This window comes from Polyodon spathula, chromosome 1, assembly GCF_017654505.1.
Source record: "Polyodon spathula isolate WHYD16114869_AA chromosome 1, ASM1765450v1, whole genome shotgun sequence".
Classification (NCBI taxonomy): domain Eukaryota; kingdom Metazoa; phylum Chordata; class Actinopteri; order Acipenseriformes; family Polyodontidae; genus Polyodon; species Polyodon spathula.
This window is the reverse complement of record NC_054534.1, coordinates 31,952,403-31,973,593: the sequence shown is the minus strand read 5'-3', so window position 1 is coordinate 31,973,593 and position 21,191 is coordinate 31,952,403. Positions and strand designations below refer to the sequence as shown.

General features: G+C 35.9%; 1 protein-coding gene across 7 annotated transcripts in view; it reads left to right on the top strand.

The window, feature by feature from the left end:
- LOC121317282 (electrogenic sodium bicarbonate cotransporter 1-like) overlaps nucleotides 1-21,191 on the top strand; it is a 94,661-nt gene that overhangs the window by 14,981 nt on the left and 58,489 nt on the right. For 5 of the 7 annotated variants that reach the window (XM_041253086.1, XM_041253066.1, XM_041253076.1 and 2 more), the window contains exon 4: nucleotides 19,082-19,217. In XM_041253086.1, the coding sequence (XP_041109020.1) occupies nucleotides 19,082-19,217 (136 nt within the window). Of the gene's footprint in view, nucleotides 1-18,459; nucleotides 18,514-19,081; nucleotides 19,218-19,238; nucleotides 19,369-21,191 lie in introns of those variants that run through there. The other 2 variants (XM_041253095.1, XM_041253103.1) reach the window with 2 other exon arrangements.

The window sequence follows — 21,191 nt, the reverse complement described above, 5'->3', positions numbered from 1 at the left end:
AAATATAAGGCATAGAATGGATCCCAATATTTGTAAAATGGTGTGTGTTATATTGCAACACAACCTGAGTTACCAAAGAACCATTCCAGACTATCATGGTCAAGAAAGAGTTAAATAAGGTTCGATCTGAAAATATATAAGTTGATGTGTGTCTGTGTGTGTTTGTGTGTGTAGGGGAGAGTGAAGGAGGGTCAGTAACGGGGAGATTCTTTGGATGAGCAAATGCTATTTCAATAAGAGAAATGGTCAAAGATTTTGACATCTCAATGATAAAACAAACTTCTTTTTAGCACTTGGTTTATATTAAATGGTTTCAACATGTTTTCTTTTTTTTTTGCATAAGCTATAAGGTACTACATTTGGAAAGGGGCATATAAATAAGATGGAATAATAGAACAATAGTCAGCATAATGCTGTAAATCTATCAACTCTATTTTTAAAATGAAAAACTGAAACTTGGTGTTAATATAATATAAATCTGCAGATTTCCAAATTCTATAGTTTTCTAACTTTAAAACTTAATAAAACCACTAACTGCAAACGAAACTGGCTGTAATCTTACTGTATCTTAAAAGTCTTTGACTTCACTGTATGCTATGACATTTGACAGGTACATGAATTGTATCTTTTATGTATTTATTTTAACATCCTTTAGGTATCTACTGTGTTATAATGATTTTACATACAGCATTAAATTATGTAACATTGCCTTAATATGTTGTGATAACCACAGCACTACAAAAGAAACATCTTCTGTACGAAACCTCTTTGATTACTGAAAAAATCTTGATGCTGAACACCAATAATTAATCATGGCATACATACAACTGGGAATCTGGGACATTGGCTTTATGTTCCGCTTTATTGAAATGCATCTTAATCTGTAGTTTCACAGTTGATCTATAGCCATTTACTGTATCTGTTAGATCTGCTGCAAATCTATATGGATCTTATCTTGGAGAGACTACAGGCTTCAGACAAGTCACAGGACTTTCTTCAGTCAGATACTATCAAGCCCCTAAGCATTAAATACTGCTAGCAAGTTCGCTATTTATCTGATTTTATTTTGTTTCCCCACAACATTTTTAAACCAATGATTTAGTCTTGCTTTTTTGATTCATGCACAGCAGTGGTCTCCAACCCTTTGAAAGCTACTTTGGCTGCTGGTTTTCGTTTCAACCAATCACTCAGTTACTTAATTGATCCAATTATTGGCTTAATTAGTCAAGATTAACAGTTTCAGATCTTTAGCCACTGATGGTAAAGACACCTATCACACCTGCTGGATAGGGGCTCTCCAGGACCAGGGTTGGAGACCGCTGACGTAGAGTACATTGGCAAACTCTACATGGATCTCTCTTGGTCCACCAACATTTGAGAGAGGACAGAGCAAATTTACCATGCCCCTTAATGATTTTTGATACAGTCCCAATGAAGGTGTCATTTGTAACAAGTAAATGACTCTTCCCATTGAGAGAATGCATGGCCTTGGACTTAGCTTCTTGGCATTACCTAATTAAGCATCCTCGCTGGGGGCTGCAGGCGGACTCTCGGAAGGCCACATGCTCACCACTGCTTTAAAATTCTTAATATACGACTTTCTCTAGTGTTCTCTAGCTCTGCAGACAGAAATGCTTTAAAGAGATCTGCAAGCACAGATCGATGATTACACTGTGTAACAAAATTATTTTTTTTTTGTTCCTGGGTAGTAAGTGTTATTTTCTAATTGCTTATGCCTCAAAAGTATAGAAAATGGCTATTATTCCCCACAAACTTTGCTTTTGTGACCAGGACAGTGATATCACTATTTCCAATGGGAAAATGGGCAAATGTATGTCTTTTCGTTCACATAAAGTCAGAAAAAAACAACATATGAATCCAAATTAAGATGCATTTATACTAAAGTAATACAAAGATGACTACAAAAGATTTAGAAGTGAGCAGTTTTTCGAGATTTATAATTATACTGTAAATACAGTACTTCTAAATCTTTTGTAGTCATCTTTGTATTACTTTAGTATAAATGCATCTTAATTTGGATTCATATGTTGTTTTTTTCTGACTTTATGTGAATGAAAAGACACACATTTGCCCATTTTCCCATTGGAAATAGTGATATTTTGAAATATCACTGTCCTGGTCACAAAAGCAAAGTCTGTGGGGAAAAATAACCATTTTCTATACTTTTGAGGCATAAGCAATTAGGAAATAACACTTACTACCCAGGAACAAAAATTGTGTTACATAGTGTTATTAGCCTTGGTGTATTAGGGTCTTTGTTTGAATTCCTGTATGTAAATAGCATCTGTATTTATTTAACTCTCCAGGATATAACCCTTGAGATGCATCATATCATTTACTAAGGGGACAGCAGTCGCACTCGCAGGCTTCTGACTGCCTACATTTACATTTAGGAACCTGGTCCAACAAGTAGGCAGTCATACATTATTCAACGTTTCCGTCAGAGTAAACAGTGCAGCGTCAGAAATATGCCTACACATTCTTCTTGAACTTTTTGAACTCCTTTCATAGAACTTGCTAGTTAAACTCTCAAGTGTCTTGTTAATACCGTAACTGTACTTTGCTTTATTATTTCAGTATAATGTAATACCACAGGGTGTTAGTATAGGTTGAATATCAGGAGTTGATTTTATTAGAAGCAAATAAGTGATGAGAGTTTTAAAGTTAACTTTTTCTCCTTTATAAATTAAGCCTAGCATCATCAACACATACCTCCTGTTTTGTCTGTTCTGCTTCATTAATATCTCTTGATTTGATTTTTTTTTTTTAAACAATCAATTGATCAATTGAATAGGTTTTTTGATGTTTTTCAGGCCAACATAGCAAATGTCAAATCACAGATGCTCCTTGTCTAATTAGTTTTTTTTTTTTTTTTTTAATTAATGTCTAGGTGATACTTCATAAAATTTGAAGGAATCCAAACATGTCACTATCTGACTACTACAAGTAAACACAAAACAAAATAAGCAAATAACGGTCCTGCCTGCTTCTCTCTGTTTTAGCATTGCTGATAATAAATGAGAGCATTTTGTCTTGTACGCTCATTGGTAGAAGGACAGCTAACAATTTACTGTTGTCAGTTTCTATGGGAAAGGCAAGTGAGGAAATTGGCTGTTCTTTCAGTTGTGAAGGTAGAAGGCATTAACTACACAGGCTGTTTGTCCCCCGTAGACACGGGGCAACCTCCTTGATTTAAAAGAGAACCCACGTTAATCCTTTCTAGAACTGTTAGCGTCTCCAGCCAGAGGTTATAATTAGCTAAGCTATCCTAATTCTTAGAATAAATCTGCTTTGTGTGTCAATATGTACTTGTTTCTAATGAGAGGTTTGATGAAGCTGTTTGTTTTTTTTCAGTTTTATTATGTATTCCATTCATTTTGTATTATTGGTATACATAAAGAAGCAAAGTGCTTTAATAAAATCGAGTAAATTAACAATATACCATGTTATCTAGCTGCAGAGTGTTAAGGTCCAGTTTTATACAGGATGTTTGTTGTATTAAACAATTGTTGAATACCAATACAAAATTTTGAATACAAAACAATGGGAAAAATTGTAAAAACAAAACTAAACACTACATCCCTAATGAAAATTATTATAATAAATGGAAAATAATCATAATTAGGGATGATTAGAATTATGAGTATTTTGCAGCTGATTCGTCAGTCTGTAAGGCTTTTTAAGAGATGTAAAAATGTTATTGAAAAAATAATAATAAAGGGCTATTTGATGGTACTGTGTATTTTCATGGTTTCTTTCTCCATTTTCTTTCTTGGCTCTTTTATTCCTGATCTGGCAGGCCTATTAGAGATCCAGCAATAAACCGGTCAGTTTAAGCGACGACACAAGGCCTGGCTTTTATATGTGCCGTGGGGTTATTCTGCCAAATGAATGGCATTCTGGAGAACTTGCACACTTCAAGGCTGGCCCTCGGCCTGATAGAAAAAGATCTTTGAAACACATAAGAGTCAGACTTTAACATTGAAGTGAACAGTCCCCCCAGCCCGGATGCTATAGACTACCCCATCTAATGAATAAAGATATTAAGTGCTCATAAGTCTACTACTTACTGTCACACCAGTACACCCCTCAACACCCTTTCACAAACAAGCTCCTGGCAAAACCAATTACTGTAGCCCTTCAGGCCACACTTGGCCTGCAGCCCCCTAGTGGACTTTCCTGTTTTGCAGTAGTTTAACTCATACTCCCCACAACCTGGCTTTTTTATTTTGATGTAAACATTTACAGAAATATTTTTGGTCCTGGTGAAACATTTTTAATGGGAAAGGAGTTACTGTAAAGCATAGTGTGTGTGTGTTTCATGAATACATTTATTGTACACTATACTATATTTACTTTCACTATACCATTATCTTTAATCTCTGGTAATACTACTACTGCTACAAATATATATATATATATATATATATATATATATATATATATATATATATATATATATATATGCCCATTTTAACTGTGCTGTCTGTGGCCTGCTTTCTTGAAACCTATACTATCTTGGTAATCTATAACAAATACTCAATCTTCAATTGTTAGTTATGCAAAGAAGTCATTTTAAACAACATGTAAATATCTTGAATGAGAGGTGGGGTATGGGTGGGAGAAACTCTCTTTCTTTGAATGTTATTTTATGTTCAGTGTAAGTCCCAGTCAAAACAGGCTTTAGAGTAAATAGATTGAGGCAATATTCCATTTTGCAATCGGTTATTCAAACATACATCAAACGTACATGGAAAAAGACTCCCATATTTCAGCAGTCATTACATCCCAGCACTCGACTCGCATGGTAACAGACTCTGGTGAAGGTGCATGTTCAGGATTAGATATTAATTGGCTTACACTGCATGTGGATAGGTCATGGACTTCTCATTATCACTCCCATTGCTGTGATTGTGGTCCTTAGGATTAAACCAGCAGGATACAGAGGATTAGAGATTTTTTTTTATAAAATATTTATTGCCACCAACCTTGAAGCTCTTTCTCCATTGAACAGAATAACAAGACCACATTTTACATAGTTAATTTTTCTTGTCTTTTACTGAATTAAACCTTTTTTTAACAGTTCAGATCATCTATTTGTTGAGTATTAAATAAAATTGGATACATTTTCTTGTTTTTTAATATTTTCTGTCATTGGAGTAATTGTATGTCTGCCTAGAAAGAAAACATGTTATTAAAAAAATGTTAAAGCTATTTTCAGAAAGGACTGACCCCTGTAAAAATCCACAGATGTATGGGCTGTGTATGGCTGAGTATAGTAAAGCTCCTTCCAGTGGAGGCTACATTTTACAGATTAAACTGATTTTAGAGTACGTGTGCAAGTGAAATCGTTTCTCTTTGATACTTGGGCGGTAGTTCTATTATAAATCTACCACGTTTATAGTTATAGGGCTGTGTACTGACACTGCATTGTAAGTGGAGTAGGGCTGGGGATAGTGTATTTCCTTTTATGGTTTTTGTAAAAAGTGTTTGCTAAATATGTCAAGGCTGGGGTTAGAATCCCATCCCTGTTAAAACATGTGTGGAATGTGGCCAGGTGCTAACTGTCTTATTGTATTGTATTGTATTGTATTGTATTAGTTAACACTGAAAAGCCAGTTGCTTTTTTCCGGAAGCCAGAGGTGAATGTCTGCAGATGTGTATTGAACCAGGGTGAGCAAAACGCAGATGGAAATAAGCAATTACCATGTGTGAAAATGGGATCCTTACATATCAAAGATAATAGGTCATAGTTTAGGGGATTTTATCCTGTGAAAGTGTATTGAGGGTGCATCAGGGTGAAGGTGGACCTCCCTTACAGGGGTAGCAGTGATTGGCCACTGTTTTGGATAGCTGTTGTATTGGTTAGCTGTTATTTTTTTGCCCTTTTGTACTTGGTATTTCTGTTACACTGTGTACTTTTGCCTGTGTGTTGTGCCAGTGTTGGTATACCCACATGGTCTACTCAACAACCCCGCCCTATGAATTACCACTGCTTCCAACTGCAATTGTGTGCCAATCCCTGGAAATATTGTAAATAAAACCTGGGCACCTGTGTGGCAGTCCGACAACAATCCCTCAATTTCTCACAGCAGGTTCCCACGTTTCCTGTACATTAAGTATACTTCTATTTACCAGTGTGCATAAATTCAGACCTAAGCAATTTCTCTGAGTCCGATGATCGGAGACACTTTTGGAAAACCCAGAACTACCACAGCAAGGCTTTTTATTTTGGGTTCCAATTGTGCTTTCCCACTTTTATGTTTAAAGCCACACAAATTCATGGCAGCTTTGTCTACACCATCATTTAAACAAAAAAAAGATAATACATTTGCATACTGTATAATTTGTTTGCGCTGGACACTGCTTCTCAGTAGACCCATATGCTGTAATCATAAACTGATACAACTGAAAGCTCTTCTCTGCCTAAACTAAGAATTAGTATTTTTTTCTAGAGAGAAGTGTCAGTTTAGCAAACCAGATAGAGTAATCCACCTTTTATTAGCTCCGCGTTAATTTGAGCTTATTTTGCCATTTATACACAACATAAATGGCTGTCCTTCTCTAAAGCTGATGTTGCCCAACGTGTTGTATAAGATGTTATACAGTGTGTTCTGTCTTCTCATGCTTGTTTTGTGTGGTCAACATAACAGTCACAGTCAGAGGCTGGATCAGCTATATTAACTGATTGATAAATCATCTTGTTAAACATACATCAAGAAATATCAATATCATTGTATTTTGGCCAAATAAGATTTACTGTATTGTTTGTGAACTGGGCTGTTTGATTGGCTGAGAGGGACTGAAGGATTTATAGTATTTATTTACAACCGGTATCAACAAATGTGTTGATATATAGAAAGTCGTACTGAACATATCTGTCCTATCTGACAATAGGATTGGAAACTGGATATAAATAACCCTGAATTTCATTTAACGGCATGTGTCCTTTTTTCTATAGTATTTGTTTTGACACAATGTTATTTTAAATGCATACATTGTAAAAACCTTAATCCAGGTAAGCAAGCTTTTAGCTTAAAAGAGGTCATTACAACATTCACTTGTTGCCCCTTTTGCAGTGCTTTTTAGTAAACTTTGTTGTACTTATATAAGCATGATTTGCACTCTATATATAAGGTTTAATGTGCTTTCTGGTTGTGCCAGCTTTTAATTATTTAGCCAAGAAATTTCTCACTAAAACAATTAGTGTGGTATTCATATGTCATCATTAATAATGTGCCTGGGTTAAATAAGATTTTAATTTGCCTTTTACCAGTAAATCAAACAAAATTCTAGTACTTTGTAAATAAATCATATATTGTTTTATAAATAATTAACAGCACATTTACATCTCATTAAAATAGAATAAATAAATCATTTAAAATATAAAATGTAGTTCAAGTTGTATGTAAGATAGGTAAGGACAAATCAGATTGTTCCTGGAAGTGCTAAAAACTCCCATCTCTGATGGGGCATTATAATCTTCGCTCGCTTGGGTCACCAGATGCTCTGAGACCAGCCCTGTGTAAATGTGTCAAATTAAGCTTGGAGCATTCGTCTTTTTGCTATGGAACCCCTTCTTGAAATTCTCTGAACAAGGAGATCTAAACACATGTGTCAGAACTTTAGCATTGAAAGTGATTAATGAAACTAAGTTTGCTATTATTTTAATATGTGTTCCACATTCTTGTTAGTACATACCAACACCTGTGTGTAATTTCCTCTTTGTGTGTTCCTTGTACAGTGTGTACACAAGGACATTCTCAAATCTGTGGCATTCTTTTGTCTGCAATCCAGGACGCTGTCTTGGAGGTTAGAACTTTACCCTTGTTTTCATTATGAAACATTTTCTCCTAATGTTATGAATTGGATGGACAGGGGTTTATTTGTTTGTACAGGTTACTTGCAAAAGAATACAAAATACCATGTAATCCTTTCAAGTACTCAAAGTCAAGTCATTAAAACATTAAGAGATTTTGATATTAAGACGTGATAGAAAAATGTGCTGAAACTATGAGACCACTAATGCAGCGAATAATGACAGCAGAGCTAAGCTCTTTTAGTTTCCCATGTGTTTTACGCTAGAGACAAAGTGTTCTTTGTATGGGCATGATTCTTGGCTGTAGTACACATCCTTTTCAATTTCACTTGAACTGTGCCATTTTCATTTATATCTTTCCTTTTCCTGCTTTTTCTCTCTGTTACCCACATTGCACCCCTTTCTCCCTAGCAACTGCAAGAGTTGGGGTTCAGATAGTTTTTTGATACCACAGTTGGAGGAGTGTACTAGGCAGTGTTTCAATACTACATTGTGGCACTGGATTCAGGCCTCGAGTTGTGCTCCAAGTACTACAGAAAACCAAAATAAATAGATCTTGTGTTGCAACATGGTGCAATGCTGTTTATCCCTGCAGCATTCTCTATACTTGTTGTTTCCCATGGGCATTCTATATTGTGTGATCTTACGTAAGAGTAGCCTTTCAGTGTACACTGAAAAGTATACCAAGAGTTTGAAATGTGTTTGACTTATCATTCAGCTGGTTAGTAGCAAATGTGAATGTCGACCTGGGTACAGTTGAAATGTATCAAGAGTTGAGACGGAACTATTGTTTGGTACCTTGGCATGTTAGAAGTGTACCCTGGTTTCAAGTCGTTTCGTGCTGCGAGTTGTTTACGACATTCCTTTGTTACTACATTTGTCAGACCTACATAGGGTAGCAACAACAGTGCCATAGCGAGATAACACTGCACGTGAGATCAGATTGTTGAAATACTTTTAGATGATTTGTTAATTATTTATTATTCAGTATGGGCGATTTATTGATAATCAGGAGGTGAGACCTGGTGATGATCTCCCTCCTGTTTCTCACCATATGGGCTGCCTCATGTGTCTGAATTCTCATGAGAAAATCAAGCACTAGTTTGAGGCACACTAGTTTGATTGGTGGAGGCCATGCTATAATGCGTGTGATGTTTCAGAGCTGAGCCAGGGTACATTTCGATAGTACGCCGGTCGACAAAGACCCAATCTACCAAACAGTGGGTAGCTATGTTGTTTGCTATGATATAGAGATGCTAGTCGGTTACAGTTGGTTCAGTTTTTTATCAACTCTTAACAGCTGTTTTTCATGTCCCATTGGTTTTCGGTAAAACCAAAATTTAAGTTTAAAACCGAAAAAACAAACTGGATTTGTGCAGCCAAGGTAACGAGGTAACAACACATACCATTATTAAACACATTTTTTTTTTTTTTTTTTTTTTTTTTTTTTAACTGTGATAAATAAGTAAAATTCAGTGTAATTGCATCACTCATACCAATGTATTATACAAAGGTCAAAAAGCCCCCCCAAAAACATACACACAGTTCTCATTTAGTATGCTGGTTTATTATAGCCTGTTGCTAAAATACATATGACTATCGCAAGGCCCTTTAAACTTGAATTCAATCAATGCGCTGATTTTTAGAATGCATTAACAAATTAATCAGACAAAAAACCCTTCCAGATACGTCTGCCGTGTCCCTTTTGCTTGTTTTGCAGCTTTAAACTGGTTCGGGACCTCAACTAACATTATATTTCCTTTCAATACATTTGCTTTGGCTGTTCTAGTCCGTTTAGCATCATTTATTTTATTTTGTTAGGTCTACACAAAGTAATTTAACAGATTGATGCAACAACTTCTTTTTTAATTCCATGTCAACTTTTTTGGAGCGCATTTGTTTTTTTACAAAAATTTTAGTTTAGGGTATGCAGGCTGTGTTTGCATCAACACCTTTCATCAATAAGCCTAAATGGAAAACAGCCAGTCATCTGAACACCCACACTAAGTATGAAGCCCCACTGAGGGCAATCAGCCAAGTCTTGTCAATAATTTTGATTTATGTTACCATATTAACATGATTAAGGGATGTTAAATAAATTGTCTACATGTAGAAAAGTGTGTGATGAGCTTCCGAAAATGCTGCCAACTTAGTGCTGAGACTACCAAAAGCTTTTTCATTGTACAAAACACATTTTTTGGTTCAATCTTTTCGGTTTTGTTCGGTTTGGAATTTTATTTGAATGTCTGTTTTGGTTTGGTTTCATCGTAACTGCTGCATCCGTACTGTGATAGTTTTGCTTAACTGGTTTGGTCTACACCCTTAGGCCAATGTGCCATCGTTTTTTATATTTTTTTTTTACCGCAAGACTATTACCTGAATGTATTGAGTGATATTAAAGAGTAAGTAGCTGGGTTCCGAAAAATCATACATCCCGACATGTTGATACAACTGTTTTTAAATGACTTGTAATTTTTCTTTTCATTGTTAAAATCCTGACAACTTTTTTACAATTATAACTTTAAAGTCTGTTTCAAAGCTTTTTTCAAAATGGCTGCTCTAGTGCACTGGGGTGTGAGATCTGTCCTCTAAATCACTGCATGAAGAGCATCATGGATCGTTATTGCTGTGTTGCCTGTTTGACAATGTGGGCTATAATCCTTACAATATCAGGGCACTAGAGCGGACATTTTGAGAAGAGCTTTGAAACACTTTAAAACTCCAAACTTTTTAACTCCAGAATAATCCCCTCTAATGATCAAAGTCTTTGATTCTACAGTATTATGTATGCCTATAAGGCCATTCTGTTTCAGATATATTTAACATGCAACAAGCATAGTGGTGCAGCATTTACCAAACAGCAAAGTGTTTCATACCTCACCCTTCAGCATAATTAAACTATTCTGGACACACTTTGCATCTTCAAAACACATCCATCTCAGTAAATGAAATACGACCACAATAGAATTGTTTTTAGTATTCAGAAAGCGACTGACCATTGGTTCTGAAAAAGAAACAAAGAGGTATTTAAACACATGCTGTGGGTTTAAACATGAAAGCATGAAAGCTTGCATGCAATAGCTCTAGTCACATTTTAATAATTATTATAACTTATTTAGTGCACCACAAATTTAATTAAAATAACCAAAAGTTGTTGTTTAATTTTAACAACAACCCTAAACCTTGTTTATGTTTTTAAATGACCAACAAGCACAAGCTAATTGCAAAACCACTAACTGCAAACCATATTAAGCTGCATGACTGTATGTGGAAGGACTTTTACCCTGATCCATAGTTACCCTGATCCAAAGTTAAGAAATACTAAAGTATCCTTATATCACTTGAGAAATCTAGCTAAACTTAGACCTATTATTTCTGTACCTGATGCTGAAAGACTAATGGATGCGTTTGTTTTATCTTGATTATTGTAATGCACTTTTCTCTGGTATCCCAAAAGGTGTGCTGTCTCGCTTACAGTTTGTTCAGAGCACTGGCACCAGTATTCTGACTAAAACCAGAAAAAGTGAACACATTACCCCTGTTTTGGCCTCTTTGCACTGGCTCCCTGTGCAGTTTAGAATTGCTTTTGCTGAATGGATTAGCACCCAGTTACTTAATACGGGAGGGAGAGCCTTTTCATGTAAAGCTCCTAAATTATGGAATGCCCTGCCGCCTTCTGTCATGGAAGCTGGGACTCTTACTGTTTTTAAGTCAAGATTGAAAACTTTCTTTTACAAAATGGCTTTTTTTTACTCTTGATTTTCCAATTTTCCAATAAAAAAAAATCTAATTTTAGTAATGTTTTTATTAAATTTTACTTTTATTTTTAACTCCAATTTTATTAAATTTGTGTCACAGACTCTTAATCGTTCTAATTTCAACAATTAAACACATTTTTTTGTTTCTTTTTTTAAAATATGTTTATTAAATTTTGTATTGCTATTTAATGTTATTGTTTAATTGTTGTTTTTTTTGTGTGAATCACTATAGGATCCTTGTGATGAAAGGGGTTATAGAAATTTAAATTGTGTGGTATTGTATATGTCGGGAGTATATATTATTTTCTGCTAAGACAGGAGAAATCTTCCTAAAAGCTTGCTTAGACATGCTTTTAGGGGAAAAAATAATTGTAAAATACTATATCAGCAAATGACTCTGTTCTTAGACAGAGTCAGTCATTATTCAGGAATGCGGTTGTTGGTTGCATAGTGTTTAGTTGTATCTATGAATAGCTGCCCATTGGGCAACATCTGGGTTGTCATATAATATGAACAGCTTTGCATTTTTTAATGTCAAGATCATGAATATTACAAACAAATGGTCACATTGGAAATTAGTTGGACATTATTAATGCAGTTGGGAGACGCAAAGCTTTACATAACATGTTTTTAAAATAAGAAAAAAAATAATTTAGGGACCTGTGATGGGGTACCCCCGCCCTTGGGTGTATTTTTGGCTTATTTTGTAGTCTGGGTTATGTATCACAAGGGAGTTAATGTATATTGGTATGTGAGCACAAGGATGTGGGATGGTGTGTATGTGGAATAGTGGTGACAGGGAGGCAGTTAAAACCCTCCTGAAAAAACACTTGGGAATGTGGCTTGTGTTTTGTGTGTGTGTGTGCGCGCCTGTGTATGTTCCTTTGCAACTCACATCTCTGCCATGTTTGCGTTTCGGTTTTCTTTTAATTGGGTGTTATTATCTAAAATCAATTTGGCATTTAATTTAATTATGCACCTGATAATGTTTTGTTTTTTTGAATACGTCTGCTGTCTTGTCTCTGTATTGCTGTGTATATATGGCAGTTGTATTCATTATTGTTTGAATGTGCAAAGTGTCATCAGTAGACTATGGAACAGGTGGTACTGAAGCAGGATAGCAGATCTTTTCTTGGGGCCATGGTTTTAATAATTGGTGTGTGTGTGAATGTGTGTGTGGCTTATGTTCATTTAATCATTAGCATGTTAATTAAGTTTTCTTTTAATTGGATGTCATTCTGAAAAATCTATTTTGCATGTACATTTATTTATCTTCCAAATAATGATTTTATATAAAAGTTTTTGGAGAAGCAGAGTCCCGAAGGATAAAAGCAACCCTTTCGTCATGGAATTGCATCGCCTGCATATTTGCTGATTTTAATCTCCTTTCAGACTTATTTTGCATAAAAAGGGGATAACTTGGTATCTAATTAATTAAATCCCGTATCAGTATTGGAAACATTTTGATTTGCAGCATGATTTTCAAATAGAAACTCTGTTGCTAAATAGTTTTTAAAACGTGATGTAGGTCACTACATCACTTGTATTTTAAAAGAGGAAAAAATACACATAATGATCTAGCATTTTGTGAGCAGTTTAGGTTACAAACAAGACCTGCATGACAGAAAAGTCTTGTGAATGCCAACATAAATATAGCAAGAGCCAATGACAAAGAACCTTAAAAGGCTGAGCTGCTGTGGGGGATATCAGAGATCTCTGGGTCATATTACTGTTCAGGCTCCATGATATTAAGTCATGGATCTTATGGTGCAAGGCTGAATGGAATCTATCCTGAAGGAGCTAGAAAAAGGGATGTCATTTTGTCTGTGTGTATGTTTATAAGTGGTCGGTGGCTACCACGAATCAAGTTGAGAGTATGTTTTTGCATACTCTTTGCTGTGCAGGAGAAAGTGCACTGTCAACTTTAATTAGAGTTGAATGCCTTACAAATAAAATGTTGATGCTTCTGCTGTGATTTTTCTCTTGGTAAAGACTTTTTACAAACACAAGAGAGGGTTAGAAGGGTTATACTGATGATGTGTTTTCCAAAGTAGATTGCTGGAAAATAATCCTCAAATAAGCCATTGACGTTTTCCTTGTACATCTGTCATTTTAATTGCCTTCAAGCTGATTTGCTGTCAAGATTTAAACTTCCCAGCGAGCTCAAAACAAGAAGATAGTGTATTTAAGAGATCATACTTTTTTTTTTTTTTTGCACACTGTTATAACATTGCACACTGTTATAACACTGTTATAAAATGTTAATTCAAGAACATAAAAAAGTAGATGGCTGTTCAGCCCATCAATGCTCATCCTTTGTAGCTGATTGATCCCAAAAGTATGTCTTATCATTTTTTAGAAGATCCCAAGGATTTATTAAGAGTAAAGTAAGAATAATGAGAGAACAACCTAAAAATGATGTGCCAGGGTCTTGGTCTTGTGAGTGCATGTCATGTAACCTTCTTTAATCTACCATAGACCTTCTACATAACTTGCTCTAAGGACATGGTCTACTGTACTTACAAAACACCCCTGGCCAATCAAGCAACAGCTTTGACCTGGAAAATTCCTTCATTGGATTGAGACATTCGTGATCCTCTAATAAGGGACTATTAGAACTAATAAGGGACTATTTACATAAAAAATAAAAAAGTGGTCGAGTTTATAACGATATTTTCTGGGTTTTAGTCGCCGGATCACGTTCTGAACTTACCTGTTTAAAATATACACCACCAACATGATGCATTCACAGTCAGTGAAAATGCAAATTTAAGTTTTTTTTTTTTTCCAAAAAATAATTTGGTTTAGACATACTGAAATGGGGAAGTTTCATTTTTAAAACAACAATATTAAATTCTGTTTTTCATGTGCAGCAATGCTTAACTAAATATTCAGATTAAGAGACAGAGGAACAAAAGCCAAATCCATTTTGTAAAGAATAAAGAAAGTTTTGTTTAAAAATGTGTAGGACCGGTTTAAAATATACCATGGTGCATTCACAAGCAAATGGAAAATACAAAGGAACTTATTTTCTTTTTCTATTTGTTATAGGTATACTAGGGTCAAGCTGGTTGCTACAGGTTATGTACTTTGCATGTTTTTGTTTTGTGGATTCTGAGACAGGGACAGATCCCAACAAACGTATAGGAGTTGTGTCTCCTTTATAGTAGGAACAGTTTATTTGTGCATTTTTGTATGTCTGTTTCTATACTATGTTGTGTATTGTCGGCCCGGCTAATATCTACCTATGTATTGCCAATTGGAGTGTAGGAAAGAGAAGTACATTTTCCATGTGAACCTCCTGAAGCCTGGCAGGCGAGGGAGAGTTTGTTAATTGTACCAGCAAGCGACATCACAGACCTGGGTCCTGGTCTGCCTGCCCTGGCAAGGGACAGAGATGTCAAGTCCAAGCTCTAACAGCACTGTTTCCCATTCCGGGGCTAACACACCTAGCCCACCACTGTATTGAGACGGAGCCTGTGGCACAAGTTTGTCAGAGGCCCTACAGCTTACAGCAAAAAGGTGTCGAAAGAGGAATTTGAGCAGATACTCAAACTGGGAGTAATAGCAGAGTCCCAGAGTGCATGGTCCAGCCCAGTCGTTCTTAGTAAACAAGCCGGATGGATCAACTCGAGTCTGCATTGACCAGGACGGTCAATGAGAGATCAAAGTTCAGTTTATACCCGATGCCCCGAATAGATGTGTTTCTGGATCGACTGGGTACTGTTTAAGGGCTGCTGGATGTTTTTGACTCCTTTCGGGTTGTACCAGTCACCACACCTCCCTTTTAGGTTGCTTTAGTGTCAAGCACTTTCCAGTGTATAATGGACCACATCTTGCAGCCCGATTTATTGTCCGATTGTCCCGATTATTGTTCGATTCCCAAAATGAAAACCCAGGTGTGCGCCTTCTTGGACTTGGCTTACTACTACCAGAAGTTCATTGCAAACTTTGCCGTAGTGGCCTCTCCTATGACGGACCTCACCAGCAAGGATGCCCCAAATATGGTCCAGTGCACGGAGCACTGGCAGAGGGCATGTGTGGTTTTAACCCTATAACTCAGGGGCGTGCATGCGACCTGTTTATCGTCTGTCTGCAGCCCATGCATTAATTCTATTTCACTTATGAATACGGTATATTGTAATTTTTTTTTTTACTTTGTTGGCTTTTTTTTCTCATGTTTTGCATAAAAAGCAGCACAGCATTTTAATTCATACTGCAGAGGGCAATTGCTTCTCATCAACTTAAGTTAAATTAATTCTAATTCATTTCATGAGTCTTACTGTTCTTTCTCAAATGGACAAACCTGCTGCATTGAAAGAACCCATTCCTAACATAGGAGGCTTGTTGCTAGGGAGCTGACGTCACTACCCTGTGACTTTTGCTAGGGCTTTGCTGCCTGCTACAACTGAACAACTCGTTTGCTAAAATAAAAACCTTTTAAGCAAATAGTCAACCTTAGTTAACTCGACATCCCACAGGGATGCCATTTAGTGTTGACTTATCCAAGGCGTGGAGTTAACCACGGGTGCACATGAGCTATAGCATTAACAAATAACACCTCACACGTTTACAATATTACAGTATTTTCAGCCTTACTTTCAGTTAAATGTCCTTATGAAAATGGTTGAAAGAACTGCAGTGAACGAATCAATTACAGTACTGTACAAACTGGTATAGTTCGATTTGAAATAAGAATTAATAAACTAATTACAGCGTTATTTTTATGAAAACAATCCAACCACAAACTGTTGACTATACTTTTAGGTATTGGCTTGTACCGTCTAATTTGACGGCTTCATTTGCAAAAGTTAACAAATGTACATTATAGAGAATTAACCCAGTGAACAAAAACAATAATAAACAACTTTGTGTCACACAGAGATCAAGCATTGTCGATTGCTTTGTATGTAATTGTTTTGTATATTTTCGTTTGCGATGTGTATGATATAAAATGAACAGTAACTCTAAGGGAAATTGCCTCTACATATGTCTTCATATATTGCAGCTAAGAGTTAAACTCAGATTATTAGTTAGTAATGTGCGGCCCTCTATAAACATGATGTTAAATTAGTTATCTGGATATGTGGCCTGTGATGAAAGTTTGGTTGCGTATCTTTGTTATAACTGGTACAGGTTGATCTAATCTGCCCAACCGTCACTTTTAGAATGTACCGGCCGATCTAATCGGAGCTGCGGAGGACATTCTTTCTCTGTGTTTTTAACTGTCCTATTTCAAATGATTGTTGGTTTGAAAACACATTGCCCAGAAGCACGGCAATGACGCTTGTTGAGTACTTTTGTGTCCTTATTTGGCCATTGGATAAAGAGAACCTCTCGATGTGGAGTAGTCCCAAAGGTTATATTAAAAAATAAATGAGTCAATTAGCAGTTTTAAAATTTACTGTTAACCCCAGATTAGAGAAACATTTTTTGAATTGCCTTTGCTAATCTCTTGTGTTAAAACTTTTAACGATTTGACAGTCCCCCCCCCCACTGTCACCCCCCCCCCCCCCCCCCCCCCCCCCCCCCCCCACCTACCCACATCCAGCACCACTTTTTCCTAGTTATGTCTAGTGCAGTGTAAATTATCTAAGTAGTGCGTCACATTTAATCTTATCACTTATATATTTAGTCATGATTTACTATTTATTAAGCAAAACTTTACCAATAAAAAAGGAAGACAAGCTGAAAGGAGTTTTTCATGGGCGTTTTTCCCAATCTAACTGACACAGGGACAGGGTAGAGACAAGCAGTTCAGATCGAGAAACAAAATCACTATAGTCACTGTTTCAATTAATTAATATTATATTTTATTATTTCAATAAATCAGTTTCAGATTTTCTACATAGAAAGACGATAAATACCACCAACCTCCATCAAAACAAAATGGCTGTCCTCTTATAAACTGATGTAGGTCATTATATATATAATTCTATAATATATAAGTCCCATCAGTCTCTGTTCCTCCGACCCTCTTGCTCATGAAATTGTGTGCATTGCAGGTAGGAGACTCTATTATTGATTCACTAGGGGGGGATAACCACGTTGGATTTTGGAAAAAAAACCTAAAAAAAAAAAAAAATATATATATATATATATATATATATATATATATATATATATATATATATATATATATATATAGTTTTTTTTTTTTTTTTTTTTGGAAAATATATTAAATAACACCCCCCAACCATTTTATATCATGGTCCATCAAGTTTGTGAAATATAGTTATATTACATAGTGTAAAATAAGTAAAAAAATTTGCTCCTTCAACATTCAAGCTACTTTGAGGTAGCCATCTTGGATTTAGTCATGAGACCATGGGAGTGTCAGAGTCCTAATTTTAGCACTATTATAAAACAGATTAATAAAATATGTATTTTTACATAAAACCTTATTTCTTAAAGTTGTTATGGCTGTTGAAATACGGTATATTTTACATATATATTGCTCTATATCCTAGCAACAGGTGAAATGACATATGACAGTAATAATGTTCAAGAACAAACCAGTATTGCACAACCTAGATTTCGGCAGGATGCTCCTCTTGCAAACCGCTGCGTCTGAGGCTGTTTCAGCGGGTGCAACTCCCCAGTCACAGATTGCTATTGTAATACCCTGACAGCAGTGGATGGCAATGCTGTCTAACGATGACTTTGTTTTTAATAAAATGTATTGTGTTCCAAAAAGTGATGTAAGCTTTCTCTACCGGTGCCAATACCATCTTGCATCATGGGTTTAGTTCTCCGGGACCGTGAATGGTCCCTTGGTATTTTATGCAGTAGAATCAGATCAGAGTAATTACCCTGGCTGGCTAGAGATGCTTCACCAACTGTATACTAAAATAAAAAGGCTGAAAATGTTCCGGAGAGGGTCTGTAACATATGCATGCAAAACTGCCATGTATGGTCAGTCCTAAATAATACGTTATTAATTCTGTATATGAACACGTTGGAGTGGGAAAGTTTTATCAACAGTATTGAACTCTGTTTTTCATGTACAGTGATGCGTAACTAAATATTCAAATTAGGAAACAGAGAAATGAAGGGTAAAGCCCTTTTGTAAAGAATAGACACAGTTTTGTTTAAAGGTTTTCTAATTGTTAATGAGGGGTTTAAAGGCATAGAGCCAAGCTAGACTGAAGACCAATAAAGAGTGGATTCCCTGTGATGTAGGAGGGCACTAAAAGTGGGTGGATTTGATCCCTATTTGTTTACCTGGGACAGATTTGGTTTAAACTCTTCTTGGGCATCTAACTAGTAGCAGGTTCATGTTAACTACTAGGTCTTGAAGCTTAATTTTCAAATGACCCTCATTGCACGGACTTAACTATAATTGCCATATTTAAAGACATGTCAAAGACAAAGCTGCCATCCTGCAAGGAAACAAATGACAATGCTGAAGAGGGAAAGATGAAAAACCGAACCTCGTTCATCATTTCCCAGGCAGTAAACCACAGTATCTTTTCTTTCCTAGTCTCCCCTGCAGCTGAGAGGATTCGCTTCATGCTGGGGGAGGAGGATGACAGCCCGGCTCCCCCTCAGCTCTTTACAGAACTGGATGAACTGTTGGCTGTAGATGGACAAGAAATGGAATGGAAGGAGACAGCACGGTAACAAGAAACAATACTAAAATCAGGGCTGCTGCTTAAATATGTATAGCATCAAACTATAAGAACTGTCTGAAGAAGCCATCTTTGTAAAATTCGTGGTTGAAGACCGTATGTGCTGTAGCTGTTATGTGTTGCTGTGCAGGAAAAAAAGGTAAAGCCATTCATTATCTAGAAAAGATTATGTGTAAAGCTGTGCAAGTGCTTTGAATTGATTTTATATCCTAGATTGATTTACAGTCCTAGACTATTCAATTGCAAGTAGACTAACTGTAATACCACCAGGCAACCCAAACATTGTATATTCCCGCTGATATTTAGTTGACTACCTACAGGCACACAGCGTAAGCAGGGGCTGGCCAATGTAATTAGTAACACCACTGCCAACCAAAACACATAGATGGGACAGGAACAGTTTATTTTGTAAGTATGTGTGAAATACCTCAAATATTTACTGTTCCGGGCTGAAGCATGAACTAAACGAAATCCTTATGCTACCACACATTATACAACACTACACTGCAGGTAAAATATAATACAGTCTAAAAAAAATCACTGTGCGTAGCAGTTATGAAACTGTATATTCAGCAGAATATTCGGTTGAGTAAACAAACAGTGCCTCAGTAAATATCTTGGCTTTGGGAAAATTAGGACATAGTTTAATTCACAGATACACTTGTAAGTAACTGTGCTATTGGTATTGTTGTGGGGACTAGTTTAACTTTAGAAAAAAAATGTAATAGAAACATGATTCCATCCAAATTTGGCTTAGTTATATTGATATCCTTTGCTGTTTTGGGGGTCAGTGACTTTAAAATGTCTTGATGAGTTCGACCAGGTTTGTTTGGAACAGTTTGGGATAATTCTGTAGAAATGTTGGCTTCTGTTATTACTGTAATCTTCACAGCTTTGGGAGTGTTATATGCACTAGTCAATGCCATTAATGGAGATGTTGTTATGATATTGGTGACTCTGAACTTCAGTGAGATCTCTGGGGCATTATAATCAACAGCCCAACTGTCAAGATCTGAAACTGGTGGATAACTTACTATTGATTTAGCAGTGTTCAACATATCAAGCATGTTTAGGCTACATCACTATGATACAGAACTGAACTAAGATTTGAATAACAACAGCGTCTACAGTCTTCTGTTTTGTGTTTTTATGCTAAGTGATCTGTATTTTGTATGCATTTGTGCAATGTACATTAAATATGTCACATATACAGTATAGCCACACATTTTGTTACATCTTCATTCACATAGCCAATTTGAACATCCCAGGCTGCTAGGTTAGTGGTTTATTTAATTGATTTTGATCGACAATTATCTTGCCCTCCAAACCAGGATCACAAAGTCAAAGATTAAAGACTATCTATTTTATTAGAATGAGCAGCGAGTTAGAGGTGGAGTCTCCAATGGTGGCTCTTAGTTATCAAAATGTGTATCAAATAAGGGGAAATCTCATAAATAAGGACCCTGTAGCCTGCTGGAAACAATGTTGCCTTGTGTTTGAACTGTAACACAACAATGTAAGGCACACATTTCCCCCATTTAATTATAATTGCTTTCATGGATAGTTTTAAACTGAACAATTTCAAAATTTAATTTGAAATACTTTTTCTTAAGATGAGCTCCCTCACAAATTATTTATTTTCAAATAAAAATTCAAATAACAGCATTGTAGAGATTCCATTTTAAGCGTTATGTGAAAAATAAAACCTTTTGTACCGTTGTTGATCTTTTTAATTATCTTTTTTACCTGCATTCTTACAATCTTTTATAACTAGGTTGAATACTATTTAACTGGCTTTTACTATTGTTAATATTTCAATATATTGTATTTTATGCAGATGCTACAAGACAGCAATGCAAGTTAATGAATCAGTAATTCAGAAGCATTACATTACTGAAAGCTTTCTGTTGTTCACTTGTCCACAGTGATACATCTTGATCTGAGGGAAGAATAAATACAAAA